This window comes from Ovis aries, chromosome X (assembly GCF_016772045.2).
Source record: "Ovis aries strain OAR_USU_Benz2616 breed Rambouillet chromosome X, ARS-UI_Ramb_v3.0, whole genome shotgun sequence".
In the NCBI taxonomy this organism is placed as follows: Eukaryota; Metazoa; Chordata; class Mammalia; order Artiodactyla; family Bovidae; genus Ovis; species Ovis aries.
The window spans coordinates 52,763,223-52,783,316 of NC_056080.1; the positions used below are offsets into that span (position 1 = coordinate 52,763,223).

General features: G+C 44.2%; 1 protein-coding gene across 1 annotated transcript in view; it reads right to left on the reverse strand.

Moving 5' to 3' along the window:
• Positions 1-523: 523 nt before the first annotated feature.
• ITIH6 (inter-alpha-trypsin inhibitor heavy chain family member 6) overlaps positions 524-20,094 on the reverse strand; it is a 32,326-nt gene continuing 12,755 nt past the window's right edge. Inside the window, 18 exon segments of the mRNA XM_042242314.1 lie at positions 524-735; positions 2,525-2,637; positions 2,823-2,864; positions 3,735-3,825; positions 5,519-5,534; positions 6,622-6,802; positions 6,804-6,891; positions 6,894-6,978; positions 6,980-7,263; positions 7,266-7,580; positions 7,583-7,615; positions 7,618-7,929; positions 7,932-8,379; positions 8,381-8,445; positions 9,172-9,343; positions 13,898-14,031; positions 17,280-17,290; positions 19,808-20,000. Coding sequence (XP_042098248.1) covers positions 524-735; positions 2,525-2,637; positions 2,823-2,864; positions 3,735-3,825; positions 5,519-5,534; positions 6,622-6,802; positions 6,804-6,891; positions 6,894-6,978; positions 6,980-7,263; positions 7,266-7,580; positions 7,583-7,615; positions 7,618-7,929; positions 7,932-8,379; positions 8,381-8,445; positions 9,172-9,343; positions 13,898-14,031; positions 17,280-17,290; positions 19,808-20,000 — 2,795 coding nt within the window.

Genomic DNA, 20,094 nt, shown 5'->3' on the forward strand with positions numbered 1-20,094 from the left:
ACTGTAGCCCACCAGGCTCCTCTGCCCATGGGATTCTCCCAGCAGGAATATTGGAGTGGGCTGCCATTTCCTCTTCTAGAGGATCTTCCTGACCCAGGGACTGAATCCACATCTTCTGCATTTTCTGCCTTGGCAGGCAGATTCTTTACCACTGAGTCACTTGGGAAACCCTAGGGGAACTGTAAGAGGTGTAAATAAGCCATGGGAGCCAGAGAAGGTTGTGAGGCGTATTGGTGCCTCAGGTTTTTGTTTTAAGGAAGTCGCTTCTAAGGTTGCTCTGGAGTATGGATTAAAAAGGTTAGAGACTGGAGACAGTAAGGACTGTGAGGAGGCAGGAGTCTCAAAGCCTCTAGTTCCATAGATCTGCATATCTTTGTGTACGTGTTCTGGTGAATGTATCACTTAGTGCCTGTGTTAGTGTGTGTCCCTGTGTGTTTTCATGTCTTCAGGGCTTTGTTCCTGGTCAACCCTGTGCCCTGGCCTCTGAGTCATCAGGTCTCTTGGCTGTGGGGTTCAGGGACCATCACAGGACATAGGCAATGTAGGGTTGGCCCAGAAACCACTGTACATGAGAGCATTTCACCAGCCAGCAGGAAGCTCAGTGGGGAAACAGTCTTGGTGAGTCCTTCAGCAGCTTCTTGCCTATGACCACAGGCACACCTGGGCCCTGGTGCCTCCTCAGATTTGGCCCCATAAGCCCTGCCACCAGCTTGATGTCTGCATGCTGGAACTGTCCTGTGGGAGAGAGATGGAATACCAGTCAGGTCAGTGTCCTGAGTCCCACTGATAGCTCTGAGAGGATCCTAAAGCAGGGAACGTTGAAAGAAAAGTAGGAGGGAGGAGAGGCAGCAAAGGCCTGGAGGAGGGAAGAGACTGAGCATTGTGTGATTTGTGGAGGAGTCAGATGGGACAGGAGTGTAGCATGAAAGTAGGGGGCCAAAGTGGATGAGATGGCAACAGATAGGGTACAGTCTGGCTTGAAGGAGATGACAAGTTAGATTAGAGAAGTGAGGAGCTTCAAAGGAAGTAAAAATATCTGTTCAATCCACCATCACTGCCCAAAGTTCTTTGGTGGGGGTCTCAGCCTCAGGTTCTGCTAATGTTTCCTGACCTACAGTCTGGCTTCCTGCAATCCTCCTTTATAGCAACATCCTGAGGGATCTTTGTAATACTCAGATCTGACTGTATCTTTCTCCTTTTTCCCTGATGGTTCAGATGGTAAATAATCTGTGTGCAATGCAGAGATGCAGGCTCAGTCCCTGGTCAGGAAGATCACCTGGAGAAGAGAATGGGTACCCACTTCAGTATTCTTGCCTGGAGAATTCTATGGGCAGAGGAGCCAGATGGGCAACAGTCCATGGGGTCTCAGAGTCCAACACAACTGAGCAACTTTGACTTTCACTTTCTCCTGTCTATGCCTTTTCATGACTCCCATTGTCTTCAGGAAAAGTCAAATTCTTCATGCAGGCATTCTAGTCTGACTACTCCAGCTCTATCTCCTCCAATCTCCATTCTTTTCCTCTACACATTTGCTCAGCTTTCCATACTCAGTGCGGGTCTCTCTCCTACAGGAGAACTTTCTTGAGCTCCAAGCCTGGGCAAGGTGCCTCACCCTGGATTCCTCCAGCTCCCTGGACTGCTTTCTGTCTAGCACTGATAACTCACTGGGATCACTATCCATGTTTGGGTCTGTCTTCTTCCTAGACCAGGAGCTCTCCAAGGGCAGAGCTTGGTTCTGATTCTTCTTTGTGGTTTGAGGGTCAAGGTGCTGGGGCTAACTGACTTTTCACTGTGGCAGAGTTTCTCTTGGGGTTCGATCCCTGGGAAGATTCCCTGGAGGAGGAAATGGCAACTCACTCCAGCATTCTTGCTTTGGGAATCCCATGGACAGAGGAGCCTGGTGGGCTATAGTTCACAGGGTCACAAAGAGTTGGACATGACTGAATAGACTTAGGACTCATGCTGGATATCTTGGTGTTATAAATCTTGGTGAATAGTTTATGTCGTGTGTGTCTGGTTATGTATTGGTACATATTATGTATCTTGGGGTGTCAGTGAGTATGCATCTGTCTGTGTATCATGGAATTTGTGTGCATTGGTGTTTTACGTATCTAGAGTAGCAGAGTGTGTGTGCCTGTGTGTGTTAAATTCTTGTGAATTGGGATGAATCTGGGGTTATCAGTGTATGTATGTTGATAAATGTGTCATTGTGTATATCTGGGCATGTATTATGCATCAATATGTGTCTGGATGCATATTTGTATGTTACTATTTGTAGGTGTGGAAAGTGTCAAAATATATGTCCCTGGGTGTGTGTTTTTGTGAGTTTACTGTATGCCCTAGTATGTGTGTGTGTATCTTTGAATGTCTTTGTGTTAGAGTGTATTTGTGTTTTCATGTGTCTGAGTATGCACTTGTGTGTTAGTGAGGTGCACTGTTATGTGTTTGTATTAGTCCACAAATGTCTGGGGGTGTTGACATGTATATTTGGCTGTGGAGTTATATGAGATAGAGTCTTTGGTGCTCTCCCCTGCCTTTGGGTCATCTATGAGTTGTAGCAGTTCCCATGGATGCTCATCCAGTGTGAAGAAGATCTTCTCTTCTGAGTGTGGGATGTGGATCACAAAGTGGGGTCCCATTTATTACAAGGCAGGAGGCACAACTCCGTAGTTATAGCCTTAGAAGGTATGGGAGATGAAGAGAGGGAAAGAGAGAGGAGGGGAAGATAGGAGGCCATGTTTATTTCCCCAGAGAGACAGTCCAACCCCAGTCCCAGTGCACAAGCTGTCCTATACTCAAATAAGTCAGCAAGGGTGGCTGGCTTATCCAAAGATGAGAAAGTGAAGATGCTTGGCAACATGCCTGCAGAAGATAGGAGGACTGTGTTGATAGGAGACTGATTATTACATTCCTAGTAACTCTGGGCCCCTCTGACCTCTGAGTCACCCCAAATTCCTGAGCTCAGTACTTAAGTTTTTTCTGATATCTAGTCCCTGCCTAGCTCTCCACTCTTCTCTGTATGCTCCAGCCTAACTGAACTGAATATTCTTATGAGTACCTTACCTTATCTTGCTAGTGACCCCATTGTTTCTGTTTCTCCTGCTACTTGGAATGTTCTCCTTCTTTTAATTAGTAATAATCAATTTCTAGTCATTCTTCTAGGTCAGTTCAAATGCTATTTTAAAATTTTATTGATTTATTTTATTTTTGGCTGCACTGGGTCTTTGTTGAAGCACCTGGGGCTCTTCCTTGCTGTGTGTAAGCTTTCTCTAGTTACTGCATGTGGGGGCTACTCTTACTTGTGCTGCACGGGCTTCTCATTGTGATGGCTCCTCTTGCTGCAGAGCATGGGCTCTAGAGCGAGTGAGCTTTAGTAGTTGCAGCATGTGGGCTCTAGAGTGTGGGTTCAGTAGTTGTGACACACAGGCTTAGTTGCCTCTCAGCATGTGGGATCTTCCCAAACCAGGGATTGAACTGGTGTCTCTTGCATTGTTAGGCAGATTCCTATCCACTGTGCCACCAGGGAAGTCCCATGTTAATATTTTAATTTGCATTTTCATTATGACTTAAGAAGTTGAACATTTGTTCTTTTTTGAGTGCTGGTTTTAGGTCAGTTTTCAATTGGATTGTCCTCATTTTTCTTACTGTAGGTTTCTGGAACTTTGTTATATATTATTAACATAAATGGAAATGAAAGCTTGGGGGTCTTTGTCAGGGGAGGTCTTTGTTCATCTTTTGCTAGTACCGCAGAACTTTCCTGAGATTTCATGCTGCCTCCATCTCCTCCAAAGATCTCTTCAGAATTGCTGTCCCAATGTGGATTCCCTGCCAATTGTAAAAGAAATAGGAGAAATCCTTCACACTCTGAGGGCAAAGATGTCTCCAGCCCACCAAAAGGCATACCTTCCTTCTGATTAGGAGAATCTTCATTGGCTTCCCAATTTGACCTTGCACATTGCCAAGACTGAGACCTTATGCTCCCCACGGCATCTTAGTTTTTCAAGCTCAGTTATGTTCAAAATTCTTCCTTATAACATTTATGCATGCATTCACTTGATCATTTTTTATTCATTTAAGTGCTGTTTAAGCATCAGGAACATGGTCGTGAAAAAGTCAGTCATGATTTCTGACGTGGTGAAGCTCATATTTTAGTTGGGAAGGCAGGCATGAATGAAATTATAATTACCAATTGTGATCAATGCTATAAGAAAAAAAGAATAGATTGACTGAGAGTTGCAGGTACTCAACATAGTGTGAAGCAGTAGTAAGGGGTAAAAAGGACATCTGAGTTGAGATTTAAGGCATGATCTGGAGCTTGAGTGACAATGGAAGAAATGAGGGTGGTAGGCAGGGGCAGGGCAAAGCAGGTCAGAGCAATTTTCAAGCAGGGGGAACAGCTTGGAAGAGGTCCCCGAGTGTAGGCAGGGGAGAGGGTAGGGCCTATTGGAGGAACAGGAGGCCAGTGTGGCCTGAGTTCAGAGGGTGAGTGGGAGAAGGTGAGGTCAGAGAGGTATGGGGTATAGGACAGGTCATGCAGGGACTTGTAGCTCAGATGTATAGAACAGTCTTTTGGACTCTGTGGGAGAGGGAGAGGGTGGGATGATTTGGAAGAATGGCATTGAAACATGTATAATATCATATAAGAAACAAATCGCCAGTCTAGATTCTATGCAGGATACAGAATGCTTGGGGCTGTTGCACTGGGATGACCCAGAGGGATGGTATGGGGAGGGAGGTGGGAGGGGGGTTCAGGATTGGGAACACATGTACACCCGCGGCAGATTCATGTTGATGTATGGCAAAACCAATACAATATTGTAAAGTAATTAGCCTCCAATTAAAATAAATAAATTTAAATTTTAAAAAAGCTAAAAAAAATTAAGAGAACTTTGAACTTTATTCTAAAAAGTACGATAAGAAATGATAAGTATGATAGGAAACCATTGAGGGGAGTTAAGTAGGGAAGAGACATGAAGTGATATATGTTTTTAAATGATCCCTTTGCTGGGGAAGAATGTCCAAGAGAATATCTCAAAAAAAGAAGCAAGAAAACCAGTGATGAGTCTGGAACAGTTTTATAGGTGAAGCACAATTGTAGTCTGCCCTAAGATAGTGACAGCTGGGGTAGTGAGAAGTGGGTGCATTTGACAAACAGAGATAACTGTGTCAGGAATTGAAGATGGATGGGATATTGGGAGGGAAGATAGTGAAGGAGAGAGGTATGTCAAGAATGTCATGCCCAAATTTATATCCCTGTGAATTATTGTCACCACCAACTGGTTCTAATCCTGCCCTATAAGGTCACCCAGGAAATGTCACTCCTCTCAGGAAGGTGAATAATGAAGTACTGAATCATATTCATCATGGGACCAAAGTGTGTAGGTTCAAACCTCTCACTAGTGGTGTGATGTGGTGTCACTTCTCTGTGCTTCAGTTTTCCCATGAGTAAAATCCAGATAATAAGAGGTTTTTGGTGAAGATTAAATGAAGACTACAAGTACAGTATGTAGATCAGTACCTGGGCACAGGAAGAGCTAAAAAATGTAAAAAACTAGAAATAAAACCACCATATGACCCAGCAATCCCACTCCTAGGCATATACCCTGAAGAAACCAAAATTGAAAAAGACACTTGTACCCCAATGTTCATTGCAGCACTATTTACAATAGCTAGAACATGGAAGCAACCTAGATGTCCATTGACAAATGAATGAATAAAGAAGTTGTGGTACATATACACAATGGAATGTTATTTAGGCATAAAAAGGAATGCATTTGAGTCAGTTCTAATGAGGTGGATGAACCTAGAGCCTATTATACAGAGTGAAGTAAGTCAGAAAGAGAAAGATAAATATCATATACTAATGCACATATATGGAATCTAGAAAGATGGTACTGAAGAATTTATCTGCAGGACAGCAAATGAGAAACAGACATAGAGAACAGACTTATGGACATGGGGAGAGGGGAGGAGAGGGTGAGATGTATGGAGAGAGTAACATGGAAACTTACATTACCATATGTAAAATAGATAGGCAATGGGAATTTGCGGTCTGTCTCAGGGAACTCAAACAGGGGCTCTGTATCAACCTAGAGGGGTGGGATGCGGAGGGAGATGGGACAGAGGTTCAAGAGGGAGGGGATATATGTATACCTATGACTGATTCATGCTGAGATTTGACAGAAAACAACAAAATTCTGTAAAGCAATTATCCTTCAATTAAAAATAAAAAATGTAACATTATTTCACAGCCTTTGGAAAATTTAAAGACAACTGTCATCATCTTCCTCATGTTTTATATTTCTCTCATTAAGCAGGGCTGTTTATGGAGCACAAAACAACCAATCAGACCTACCTTGCTTGTGAAGCATAAGCAATTCTCTTGTCCAACAAAGCAAATGTCAAAGCCACAGCTTGGCCAGTTTGATTCTGTGCATTTCCCAGTCGTAACATCTCTTCTCTCCCAGGGCCTCTAATTCTGTGCCTATGTGCTGAAGCCCAGAGAAGTTAAGTATCTTGTTTAAAGCCTCAAAGCAAGCAAGCAAGTGGCTTAAATCATAAAAATCTGCATGGGCTTCTGGTTCTTAGTGCTCTCTAGTCTCTATTCCCTTGTGGCTTGACCTCTTGTTCATAGACACAGGTGGTGCTTTGGGGCTCTGGAAACAGGTCATGCTGATGCCAGAGCCTTCCAGGGGGCAGCAGAGAGGGCAGGGTGGGGTGAAAGGGAGTAGTGAGGGATTCTCCAAGGGCAGAAATGGTCATGGTACTGCTGGGACTTGTGGGACTTGAGACTGTGCTTGGGAGTATGCAAAGCCTCTGGAGGTGGGGGCCTGAGCTTGGCAGGCCTGGAAAGTAATGGGATTTTGGGTTTATTAGGAGTTGGTGTCCTAGATTGGAAAGTGATAAACCTAGGGAAGGTTGGTGAGGTGGGGCACTAGGTTTAAGAGGTGATGGAATTTAAGGGGTCTTAGGTAAGAGGGATCCCAGGTCTAGGATATGGCATCTTGTTTGGGGTCTTAGGAGCAAGAACCCTTGCTGTGGGGTGTGGTGGGTATTTGAGGATCTGATGTGTGGAGAATTCAGGCCGGGGCTGTGACAGGCTTTTTGATTGTGGTATAAGTACCCCAGGTTGTGGGAGTGATGAGGCATCTCATTTAGGTTATAATGGAGCACCAGGTTTGGAATGCAGCAGAGTAGCATGTTTCATAGGGCCAGTTTGGGGAGGGGCTAGAATGCTAGAATTCAGAGGTGGGACTTGTGTCTTGAATTCATGGCTAATACAGTACCGAGGTTCTGATGTAATGGTGTGCTGGACTTCAGGAGCAATAGGGCACCAAAATTTGCAGGCACAAGGACAACAGGTTTTGTCCTAAATTTTGGCTGAGCCAATGTTCCAGAATCCTGTTATGCTGAAATTTGGGACTTTGGGTATGTAATGGTGTATGGGGTACTAGGGATCTGACCCAGTGGCCTTAACTCCTTGGAACTAGGCATCTTCTTTGTAGAGACAAGAGTAGTTGAGGATAAGTAGAACTTTGGTTGCACAAGCCTTTATTTGGGAGAAACAAAGGGCACTAGGTTGGTTGGGTTGTGCCTGCCCCTAGGCCATGACTAAGGGCATGATAGTGCCTGGTCCATCTGTGGTAGAAGTCTGTTTCCTGGCTTTCTCACTGGCTTCTTTGGGCTGTGCCATGACCAGTAAAGTCAGAGGTGTGACAAAATTTTGTTAAAGGGGCAGATTGAGGACATTGGCAGCCAGCATGTGGTGAGTGCTGGCATCACAAGTGTGGAAGCATGCCTCCAGTAGCTCTCTAATGGTAATGTAGGCCCAAAGGCAGCATATGAAGTGGGCTACATTGGGGGCTGGCTCCTCTGGGAAACCAAAGACCTTTTGGCTGCTGATGGCAGCCACTTCACTGTGGCAGGCCATAGAAGCTGACCCTTGGGGCCATGGGCTTCCAGGTAGATGTGTAGTTCCTTCTTGCCTGGCTGCACTTGGCCTACCACTACAGGCCCTGAACCACCAAAGTAGTTGGGGAAAAGGGCCCAAGGAGAGGCCCTAGTCAAGCCACCCAGGTAGTCCAGATGCACATCTGCCAGCAGAGACTGGAAATCTCTTCATAGAGGCCTTCTGGCTGTAGGGGCTGCACTGGTGTCTTCATATATGTACCAGGCTGCTCCTCAGTTCTCTAGGGACAAACAACACAGCAGTGGAAAGTCAGCATCATTCCCAAAGGCCAAGCTGAAAAGGGCCACTTTGTTGCCCAGTGCCTGATGGATGTTAGAGAGGATCACAGTGGAAGTTGTCACTCCAGCTGTGGGCTCCCCATCTGTCAGGAAGATGAAGAGAGGGATCCTCCCCAACAATGGGGATCCTCCAAAGCTCCTGGTTGCTTTGCTTTAGCATTGAAGCAGCTGCCAGCAGAGCCATATTGATGTCAGTCTCTAATTGGAGAGCAGACTGTGAGACCACTTTTTCTAGTAATTTCTACCTCCATTCCAGACACACTGAGCACCTTGTCAACCTCCCAGGCTCAGTCACATCTCCTTATCTTTGCTCAGACTGTTTCAGCTGCTTATCCTTCCCAATTCCCCACTCCCACACAAACTCCCTGAGATCTGATAGTGGGTCCCACATGTCCTTGGCTTTTATCACTCCCTCTCTCAGATTGCTTTGCCTGTCTCCTGGGGGGATGTCTCATTCTTTAGTCAGATTGGCAGCTCCTCAAGGATAGCATCCCCACATCTATGCTACAGAGGAAGAAGGGGCTGCATGGTCAGGAGGTGGTAGGAGGGGGATTCTTCAGTAACTGGCTGAGAGAGGATTAATCAAAAGCCAAAATCAGGGCAGAAGCTTACTCAAAATACTTAGAAATAAATATCTAGATTATTGATAAAATATAAAACGAAAGTTTTAGCAAATTATTTTGAGTATATGCTTTAAGGAGGAGGAAACTCAGCCCCAAAGAGGAATGTGCCCTAAAATACATGGAGAATTAGCTGTGCTCTTTCTGTTAGGCAAAGAAGCACAGAAGGATGAAGGAAGATATTTGTGTAAAATTTAAAAGTGATATTTCAGACATAATGAGAGGTAAAGTCGATGGGTGAATGATGGGAGAATTTCCCATGTCACCAGAGTCTGCCAATTTGGGTAGTAGGTCTAACACTTACAACCAGCATCTTCCATATGGCCCAGGTAGTCCTTAGCACTGTGGACATACTGGACGGTGGCCTGGATGGAGCCTCCAGCTTTCTAGACACTAACTGTGTAAGAAAAGGAGATGATGTTGAAGTAGTCACTGGCCCACAGGTTACCAAGGATAACATTCATTGCCTTTTTAGTCTGTAGGATATAGATGAAATAAAGGAGATGGACCAAGACTCGAGGTCTTGCTCAAGACTGAAAGGCACTTTCTATACAAAGTACTGAGGTCTAAGTGTTGTACAGTTTTAACATTTTCTGATTCTAGCACTCTGTAAATCTAGAAGTCCTAAGACCTAAGTCAAAATGCTCTATAGGCTCTAATGGCTCAAAGCCTAGAACTGCACTGTCCAATGGTAACTGCTAGCCACATGTAGTTATTTAAATGTAAACGTATGTTGCTGTTGTTCAGTCACTTAGTAATGTCAGACTCTTTGCGACCCCATGGACTGCAGCATGCCAGGCTTCCCTGTCCATCATCATTTCCCTGAGATTGCTCAAACTTATGTCCATTGAGTCGGTGATGCCATCCAACCATCTTGTCCTCTGTCATCCCCTTCTCCTTCTGCTCTCAGTCTCTCCCAGAATCAGGGTCTTTTCTAATGAGTTGGCTCTTCACATCAGGTGGCCAAAGTATTGGAGCTTCAGCACCAGTTTTCAAGTGAATATTCAGGGTTAATTTCCTTTAGGATTGACTGGTTTGATCTCTTTGCAGTCCAAGGGACTCTCAAGAGTCTTCTCCAACACCACAGTTCAAAAGCATCAATTCTTCTCTGCCTTCTTTATGGTCCAACTCTCACATCCACACATGACTACTGGAAAAACCATAGCTTTGACTAGACTGATATTTGTCAGCATTTAACTAATGTTTACCTTTGCAGTATATTTAACTGATGAAATGTACATTAACTAAAATTGAACAAAAAGTCAAAATTCTGTTTCTTCACTTTCAGTAGCCACATTTCAAGGGTTCAATAACTACATGTAGACAGCAGGTATTGTATTGGACAGTAAATTAGTACATCTAAAAGTACATACTTTTAGAACATTTCCATCATCAAAAAAGTTCTGCTGGACTGTGGTGGTCTAGAAGGTTCAAGCTCTGTGCTTTCAGAGCACTAGGATTCATGTGTTCCTACGGTTTCTGAACCCCATGACCCAGAATTCAATGATTGCAGGGCTGCCCTAAAGTTTAAGAGTGTTGGATCCCCTGGAGAAGGGAATGACTATCCACTCCATTATTCTTGCCTGGAGAATTCCATGGATAGAGAGGCCTGGTGGGCTACAGTGGTTGCAGAAAGTCAGACACGACTGACGACTAACACGTCAATGATTTTGCATGCTTTGGTTGCAGTTCTTTGTAATCTGTTCTTCTACCTTACCATCTGTTTCTTCCAGGCTGGTCTTCTCACCAGCCCCCAGATAACCTAGATTCCATTTCATCTCCACAATTTTGCTCTCTATTTATTTGTATCTTCACAGTTACTTCAGTTGCTCTTTCTCTGGGCAGCCCTTCCTTGATTGCCTACTCTGATCCCTGCCTTTCACACCCAGACATTCTCTGTCCCAAACTATTTGCTGATTATCTTATGTGGAATATTTTCATCCTCCATACATATATTGTGTCCTCTGAGGCCAGGGCTTAGAATGCTATTTCCCCTTGGCTCCCTTCTCCATGATGTATTTAGTATAGGGCTAGACTCAAGGAATATAGTATGTAGGTTCTAGTATTAGGTTCCATTTATAGGATACTTGCTATGGTCCTGGCACTGTAGTTTAGATGCATGAGCTCATTTTATCTTTACAGCAACACAATGAACAAGGTGCTAACAGTATCTTCATTTTACAAGTGATGACACTGAGGCTCAGAGAGTGAAGTGGCTAGTCATTGATGGACCAAGGACTCAAATGTGTATTTTGGAGGTGTTAAATCCAGTGATTTAAAGCATAATCTTTTATATAGGTGTGGATTCTAGAAACCACACGAAAAACATTTGTGGCTTCCCTTTTCTCTCTACATCTTAAACTGATAGAAGATGCCTTGAATGCTCCTAAGTAAGTCACAAGTTTTCCTGCCATAAGATGGGATAGGTCACACATTCTGGGATCAGAAGCTGAGCATCATATTCTTATTTCCATTGAGAGGACTGACACATAAAGGATGGATTTTCCTAAGAATCTCCTATCCAGGGACAGATTATATTTTTAGAAGTATGTTGCTTAATCTCCTACTATTTGGAGATTTTCCAGCTGTCTTTCTGTTGCTGATTTCCAGTTTTATTCCATTTAGTCTGAGAGCATACTTTGTATGGTTTATATTATTTTAAATTTGTTAAAGTGTATTTTATGACCCACAATGTAGACTATTTTGGCAAATGTTCTATGTGAGCTTGGGGCAAATGTGTATTGTTGGATGAAGCATTGTATAGATGTCAGTTAGATCCAATTAATTGATGGTGCTATTCAGTTCAACAGTGTCCTTATGTGTTTTCTGTCTGCTGGATATGTCCATTTCTAATATAAAGAAATTGAAGTCTCCAACTATATTAATGAGTTTTCTATTTCTTCTTGCAGCTCTATTAATTTTTGCCACATATGTTTTGACACTGTAATTTCAATTGGATACACAGTAAGGATTATTATGTCTTCTTGGAGACTCAATCTGTTTCCATAATATAATGCACTTCTTAATCTTAACAATTGTCTTGCTCTGAAGTGTACTTGGTCTGAAATTAATATAGCTGTTCAGCTTTCTTAGGGTTAGTGTTAGCATAGCATATGGTTCTATCCCGTTATTTTTAATCTATCTGTGTCTTTATATTTAAAATGGGCTTCTATAGGAGAGGGAGAGGGTAGGATGATTTGGGAGAATGGCATTGAAACATGTATAATATCATATATGAAACGAATCGCCAGGCCAGGTTCGATGCATGATACTGGATGCTTGAGGGTGGTGCACTGGGACGACCCAGAGGGATGGTATGGGGAGGGAGGAGGGAGGGGGGTTCAGGATGGGGAGCACGTGTATACCTGTGGCAGATTCATGTTGATGTATGGCAAAACCAATACAATATTGTAAAGTAATTAACCTCCAATTAAAATAAATGAATTTATATTAAAAAAATTAAAAAAACAAAATGGGCTTCTAGAAAACATATAGTTGGTTCTTTTGTTTTGTTTTCTTTTAATTGACACTGACAGCTTCTATCTTTTAACTGGTATAATTAGACAAGTCATCATTAAAATGATTACTGTTATAGCTAGATTAATATTTGCTATATATTAAAATTGCTTTCTCTTCATTTTCCTTTTTTGCTTTGTCTCCTATTCTTTTTTCTGACTTTGATTTTAATTGAGTGTTTTATATGGTCCTGTTTTCTCTCATTTCTTAGCATATCCATTATGTTAAGAAAATTTATTAGTGGTTGCCCTAGAGTTTAAAATATGCCTTTACAGTTAATCCAAGTCTACATTCAAATAACATTTTATGACTTCATGCATAGTTCATGTACCTTGTGACAGAGTAGTCCAATTCCTTTCTCCTGTCCCTTATAGCACTGCTGTCATTAATTTCACTTATCAATAAGCTATAATCACTGAATACATAGTTGCTCTAATTATTCTGAGTAAATTGTTATCCGTTAGATCAATTAATTTAAAAATAAAATATATTATTTTATCTTTATTTATTATTTCTCTAACAATCTTCCTTTCTTTACGTAGATCCAAGTATCTGAGCTATCTCATTTCCCTTCTCTCTGAAGAACTTCTTTTAACTTTTAGCTGTGCAAGACAGGTCTACTGGTGACAATTATCTCAATATTGGTTTGGCTGATAAAGTCTTTATTTTTCATTTTGGAAAGGCAATTTTGTTGTCAAATTGGGTGGTTTTCTCTTTTGACACTTTAAACATTTCACTGTACTCTCTTTTATCTTGCATGGTTTCTCAAGAGAAATTCAATGTAATTCTTATCCTTGTTCCTCTATAAGAAAGATTTTATTTTCTGTGGGCTTTTTCAGGATTTTCTCTTTGTCTTTGATTTTCTGCATATGGCTCCATGCACATCTTTTAGCATTTATCCTGCTTAGTGTGCTGTGAGCTTCCAGGACCTCTGATTTGATAGATGTCATTTGTTATTTGGAAAATCTGTGCCTGTTATTCCTTCAAATATTTCTTCTGCAACTTTCTTTCTTCTCCTTATGGTATTCCCATTAAACATGTTACACTTTTGTACAAGTACATAGTTCTTGGATATTCTGTTGGTTTCCTTTTTTTTTTTATTCTCTCTTCTCTTTGCTTTTCGGTTTGGGAAGTTCTATTCTCATATCTTCAAGTTCACTGATCTTTCTTTGGCCATGTTCAGTCCTCTGATGAGCCATAAAAAGCATTTTTCATTATCGTTACAGTGTTTTATATTTCTAGCATTCTTATAAATTTTCTTAGAGTATACCTCTCTGGTTAAATTTCCCATCTGTTCTTAAATGTTGTCCACTTTTCCCATTAGAATCCTAAGCATATTAGTCATACTTGGCTCCATGTTTATGGTGGTCCTAATTGATAAGGAAACAAGACACTAAGGTAGGCCTAGGTCTATAAGGTCAAAGGGTGATGGGATGGCAGTGAGTCCGGTCTCAGGGAACCACTGTTCGAGCACTCTGCTTTCTGAGCTTTCTAAATCAAAAGCTACAAAAGACCCCCAGGGTCCCTGTTATCTGCTTCATCTTGGTACCACACATAGAGCCACTCATGTCAAAAACAAACTCCACATTTTTACCAACAGGTGGAAGGCCTCTGGGTGCAAACCATAAATAAAATAGCCATTGTAAATCTGAGGAAAATGGAAATGAAATCAACAAAGACTGTGAAAGGGTCTAAATCAAGTCCTCTCCTATTTTGCTACATAAAACTCTATGCTTTTCCTTCCTAGGCCTTACCACTGTTGCCATTAAACAGGCATTTGTGGGATTGCTTGCTCAATATCCATCTCCTCCACCGGAACTATGTATCTCTGCTGATCAGACTGCCAGCCCAGGGCCTGCCCCTGAGTGTGGAGAGAATGAGACTGGCTTGAGGCCAAAGGCTCCAAGGATCAGGATCTCTATAATATGTGAGTTCCTGTCTGTGAGAGCTGGGCTTGCACAGTCTTGAGGGCCCCTAGGGACAGTTTGCCTGGGCTCCAGGAACTGTAAGTACTGTTTCAACCTCTCTCTGTAGAGTGAGTCTGAGGCCCAGCTCCATTGCTGCCAGGGGCTGGGAGTTTGTAGGGCCTCCCTCTCCTCCTTCAGCCTGCTTTCTGCTGTTGCTGGGCAGAGCAGGGAGGGGAGGAGGGAGCAGAGCCTGAGTGAGCAGTTTGTTCAGAAGGGATTGGTTAGACCAGGTGCAGATGCCTTGGGCTATCAGGTCTGCGATTGGCTGCTGACCCCTTCCCCCACTCTATCTCTCTTTCTGCAGAGCCTGGCGCCTGGGACAGCTGGGGGAAAGGGAGAGGGAAGTTGGGAGGGCCCCCAGGACCAGTGGCAGCTCAGCCTAAGGAAGTATAGGCTTGCAGAGGGTCTGTGCTGCCCAGAAGCCTGCAGCAGGCTCTGCCCCAGGATAACCAGCTTATTCTCCTCTCAGACATTCAGGCATTCTCTGATCACAAAGCTGGACACACTATCTCCTCCCCTCTTGGAGGGCGGGAGCTGGGAGTGGAGAGAAGGAAGGAAGGTGGGAGGACATCTTGCTCTTCTCCTCCATGCCAGCCTTTTGATTAATTCACAAGCACAAGTTTAGGCTCTGTCTGCACTTTTCCCTTGCACACTACAGCAGTCCCCCAAGGCCTGAGTCAAACATCCTGCAACTGCCCAAGCAACAGGCAGAGTCCAGCTCTCTTTCCATGTTCTTCCCATACCTGTGCGGGTGAGAGCTTCTGGGAAAATCACATCCCTACCTCTCCATGCACCCAGGTTCACTGGTGGTGCCACACCTCACATCTTATAAACCAGCGGCATTACCTCTCACACTCCCTTCAGCTATCATGCCACACTGTTCTCAGGAACCGTCTCCCTTCCCTCCACAGGAGAACAGTAAGGGCACCAGGCCATGTCCCTTGGACTGCCCACTCCACTCTTGCACAAGGTCCACATGCCTATATGCCTCATCCCTCTACTGAAAGACAAAACAATCCTTCCCTGACCCCATGCATGCCCAGCCTCCAGGACCTCTTCCACCAGCCAGACTCCTACTCTCCAACCCCACCCATGCACCCGACTGGGTCTTCTTTAGAATTTAAACATGTTGCTGTCTTTTCCATCCACTAAGACCGCCTCCATTCATCCCGACCCCACCCAAACTTCAAACCAGCTCCTTTCTTCTCAGTAGCATGCCAAGGTAACCAACTCACAGCTGTAATGGTCTTCTCACCTCCAGTTTACTCCGCTGACTACTGGAGCCTAGCTCCCACCCTCACCACTGATCCTTCTCTCACCAAAGGCAGCAATGACTAGTTGGTTTGAAAACTCACTGGGTGTACCTCAGTTCTCCTCAGACTGCACCTCTCTGATGCTGCTCACAATTGACAATCACTTCTGGTCCTTAGAAGAATCTTGTCCCCTGGGATTCAGAGATGACGAAAGCTCCTTATTCTCCTACAGGCTCTCAGGCCCATGGGGTTCAGTCTTTCTTCAGCTCCATGTTCTCCTCGTGTTCCATAAGCAGTGTTGCCTAATATTTGTCAGTCGTGGCATGCAAAGAAAATGATTACATTTGTGTAGCACGATGGGGGAAGTGGTGGGCATTGAGAACCCTGAACAGCCCAATGTCAGTTGGTGGGGCTGGATACCCCAAGGGTTGTGGAGGTCAATAGCTGCTAGACTGGGAAGCTCTGCTTTAGCAACTGCCATCCTAGATCTGCTCTTCTGGCTCTAGACGTTCTGCTCGGGTCACCTCTCTAGCTCTCTTGGATTCAACCCATGAATCTCCATTGCTGACCCCACAAGTCCTTCTCCAGTCCAATGTTCTTCACTCGTCCCCCTCCACAAATTCATACCCACTCACCACTGGACCCATTCCCTTGGATGGCTGAAGCCTCTCAACATAAACTTTATATTCCTTATCAAGCCCCTGCAGCACGCATGGCCCTCAGGCTCACCTCTGAACATATCATGAGCCTCAAATCAACGCTTCAGGAGCGCCAGTCCTCTTGTAGTTCCCTTCACAACCCTGGATTTTTCCAACCTCCATTCTTTGTATCATGCAACCCTCAGTTTACTAGATTGCCTTTGCCTCTGAGAGCGTCCTTCCCAACCTGGCACATGTCTTTGAATTCTTTAAGGCCACAGTACGTCTTTACTTCCTCCAGGGAGCACTCTCTGACCTCCTCACCCCTCACAATGGCTTCCATCCATCATACTTAAGCTGTCATTGACAAAGCACTTCTCATCTTGTGTCATTCTTGCATGTCTCTGTTTCACCTGGAGACAGTGAATAAGATCTGTGTGTGATTCACTTCAGGGTTCCCAACACAGGCAGTAGAGGCCATAACGGATTAGCTGTTCCTGGAGTGAGGGTGTTGGGCTTTGAAAGGCAGGCATACTCAAATAAAATGGTAGGTAGGTGGATTGAAGGGTTCTTGTTTTGGGGATGCAGGAATCAGAGCACACACTGGATGGGAGTATCAGTTCCATTCAGCCACTCAGTCGTGTCCGACTCTTTGCGACCCCATGGACTGCAATGTGCCAGGCTTACCTCTCCAACACCAACTCCTAGAGCTTGCTCAAACTCATGTCTGTCAAGTCAGTGATGCCATTCAACCATCTCATCCTCTGTCGTCCCCTTCTCCTCCTGCCTTCAATCTTTCCCAGCATCAGGGTATTTTACAATGAGTCAGTTCTTCACATCAGGTGGCCAAAGTATTGGAGCTTCAGCACGAATATTATTCAGGACTGATTTCCTTTATGATTGACTGATTTGATGTCCTTGCAGTTGAAGGGACTCTCAAGGGTTTTCTCCAACACCACAGTTCAAAAGCATCGATTCTTCAGCACTCAGCTTTCTTTATGGTCCAACTCTCACACCCATACATGACTACTGGAAAACCATAGCTTTGACTAGACGGACCTTTGTTGGCAAAGTAATATCTCTGCTTTTTAATATGCCATTTAGGTTGGTGATACCTTTTCTTCCAAGAAGCAAGTGTCTTTTACTTTCATGGCTGCAGTCACCATCTGCAGTGGTTTTGGAGGCCAAGAAAATAAGTCTGTCAGGGTTTCCATTGTTTCCCCATCTATTTGCCATGAAATGATGGGACTGGATTCCATGATCTTAGTTTTCTGAATGTTGAGTTTTAAGCCAGCTTTTTCACTCTCCTCCTTCACTTTCATCAAGAGGCTCTTTAGTTCCTCTTCACTTTCTGCCATAAGGGTGGTGTCATCTGTGTATCTGAGGTTATTGATATTTCTCCTGGCAATCTTGATCACAGCTTGTGCTTCATCCAGCCCGGCATTTCACATGATGTACTCTGTATATAAGTAAGGGAAACAGGGTGACAATGTACAGCCTTTGCATACTCCTTTCCCCATTTGGAACCAGTCTGTTGTTCCATGTATAGTTGTAACTGTTGCTCCTTGACCTGCTTTCAGATTTCTCAGGAGGCAGCTAAGGCAGTCTCGTATTCCCATCTCTTTAAGGATTTTCCACAGTTTGCTGTGATCCACACAGTCAAAGGTTTTGGAGGAGTCAGTAAAGCAAAAGTAGACGTTTTTCTGGAGGTCCCTTGCTTCTTCTATGATCCAGGGGATGTTGGCAATTTGATCTCCGGTTCCTCTGCCTTTCTAAAGGCAGATTTACATATGGAAGTTTGAACACCTTTCCAGCTTGAACATTTGGAAGTTCTCGGTTCACATGCTGTTGAAGCCTCGCTTGGAGAATTTTGAGCGTTACATTGCTAGCGTGTGAGATGAGTGCAATTGTGCGGTAGTTTGCGCATTCTTTGGCATTGCCTTTCTTTGGGATTGGAATGAAAACTGACCTTTGCCAGTCCTGTGGCTGCTGTTGCGTTTTCCAAATTTGCCTGCATATTGAGTGCAGCACTTTCACAGCATCATCTTTCAGGATTTGAAATAGCTCCACTGGAATCCCATCACCTCCACTAGCTTTGTTCGTAGTGATGCTTCCTAAGGCCCACTTGACTTCACATTCCAGGATGTCTGGCTCTAGGTGAGTGATCACACCATCGTGATTATCTGGGTCGTGTAGCTCTTTTTTGTACAGTTCTTCTCTGTATTCTTGCCACCTCTTCTTAATACCTTCTGCTTCTGTTAGGTACGTACCATTTCTGTCCTTTATCGAGCCCATCTTTGCATGAAATGTTCCCTTGGTATCTCTAATTTTCTTGAAGAGATCTCCAGTCTTTCCCATTCTGTGGTTTTCCTCTATTTCTTTGCATTGATCGCTGAGGAAGGCTTTCTTATATCTCCTTTCTCATCTTTGGAACTCTGCATTCAGATGCTTATATCTTTCCTGTTCTCTTTTGCCTTTAGCTTCTCTTCTTTTCTCAGCTATTTTCAAGGTTTCCTCAGACAGCCATTTTGCCTTCTCGCATTTCTTTTCCTTGGGGATGGCCTTGATCACTGCCTCCTGTAAATGTCATGAACTTCTGCCCATCGTTCTTCAGGCACTCTGTCTATCAGATCTAGTCCCTTGAATCTGTTTGTCACTTCCACTGTATAATCTGAAGGGATTTGATTTAAGTCATACCTGAATGGTCTAGTGATTTTCCCTACTTTTTTCAATTTATGTCTGAATTAGGCAAGAAGGAATTCATGATCTGAGCCACGGGCAGCTTGCAGCACTGAAGCATGGTCTTCAGGATGAGGAGGACATGCACCAGTGGACAAAGGAAGAAGACATTCCCAAGGTGGCAGATAGTTGGAGCACATACTCAGACACAGATGTTTGGCAGGTTCGGGTGCTTTGGGACAATGGTGTGTGATGTGTCATGGTGTGGGGGCAGCTGGAGGATGGTTTGTGTGCTGGAGGCAGTGAGAGGTGCTGTGGAACAAGCAGGCTGGGACCAGACATCTCAGGCTGCCACACGATTGTTGTCAAGACAAGCGTCCCGGATCAGCCTCTGTTCCTCTGGAAGAGGACGGGACCTTGGCATGTTCTTTGTGAGTGTGTGAGCTCAGAATTTAAGGGCTCCCAGTTTAGGCAAATGGCTCAAAAGAGGCTAAAAGGCTTTTGGAAAGGTAGAGACATCCAGAAAACCCAAGAGAACATGAGAGTATCAGAGCTGCAGAAACTGTGAGAGCCTAATCACTGGCCAATATTTCCCTTCCTAAAAGGACTGGTTAGGAGTGGGCTATGGCTTGCTTCACTTAGGAGTGTGTTTACCTGGAGTTCAGTTCAATTTATTGAATTCAAGCTCCAGGTCTCTAAGCCTTTGGGGTACACGGGCTTCCCCGCTGTGAAGTCATGTGTTGCTACACACCATCTTGTCTGTGTGCACTAATCCTCGCTGATCCCCAGGGAGAAACAAACAAGTACCTCGTGGAGGCCAGCGCCTTGTTTCCCAGGACTGTCTGACTCCTGAGCCCACTTTCCATTCTGCCGGCCCTCTCATTTGCCTGTCTCCTATGATGTCCTCCAATTCTACATCATACTGGACCACAAAGTTGGCCATGATCCCTGAGCTGGAGAAGGCAGACTGGTCTTGCAGTGATGGACAGAAGGTAATTCGGACACAGGTCTCTCCCCTCTCAATCCTGGTGGATGGGGGCGAGTCAGCCTCACCTGCATGGGTGGTGGTATGAAGAGTTCACCAGGCAGAAAGCCAAGTAAAGGGACATCAAAAGGGGCAATATCTGGGGAGGATGAGATGTGAGCTCTGCACCACCTGCTGCTCCATTTGCTG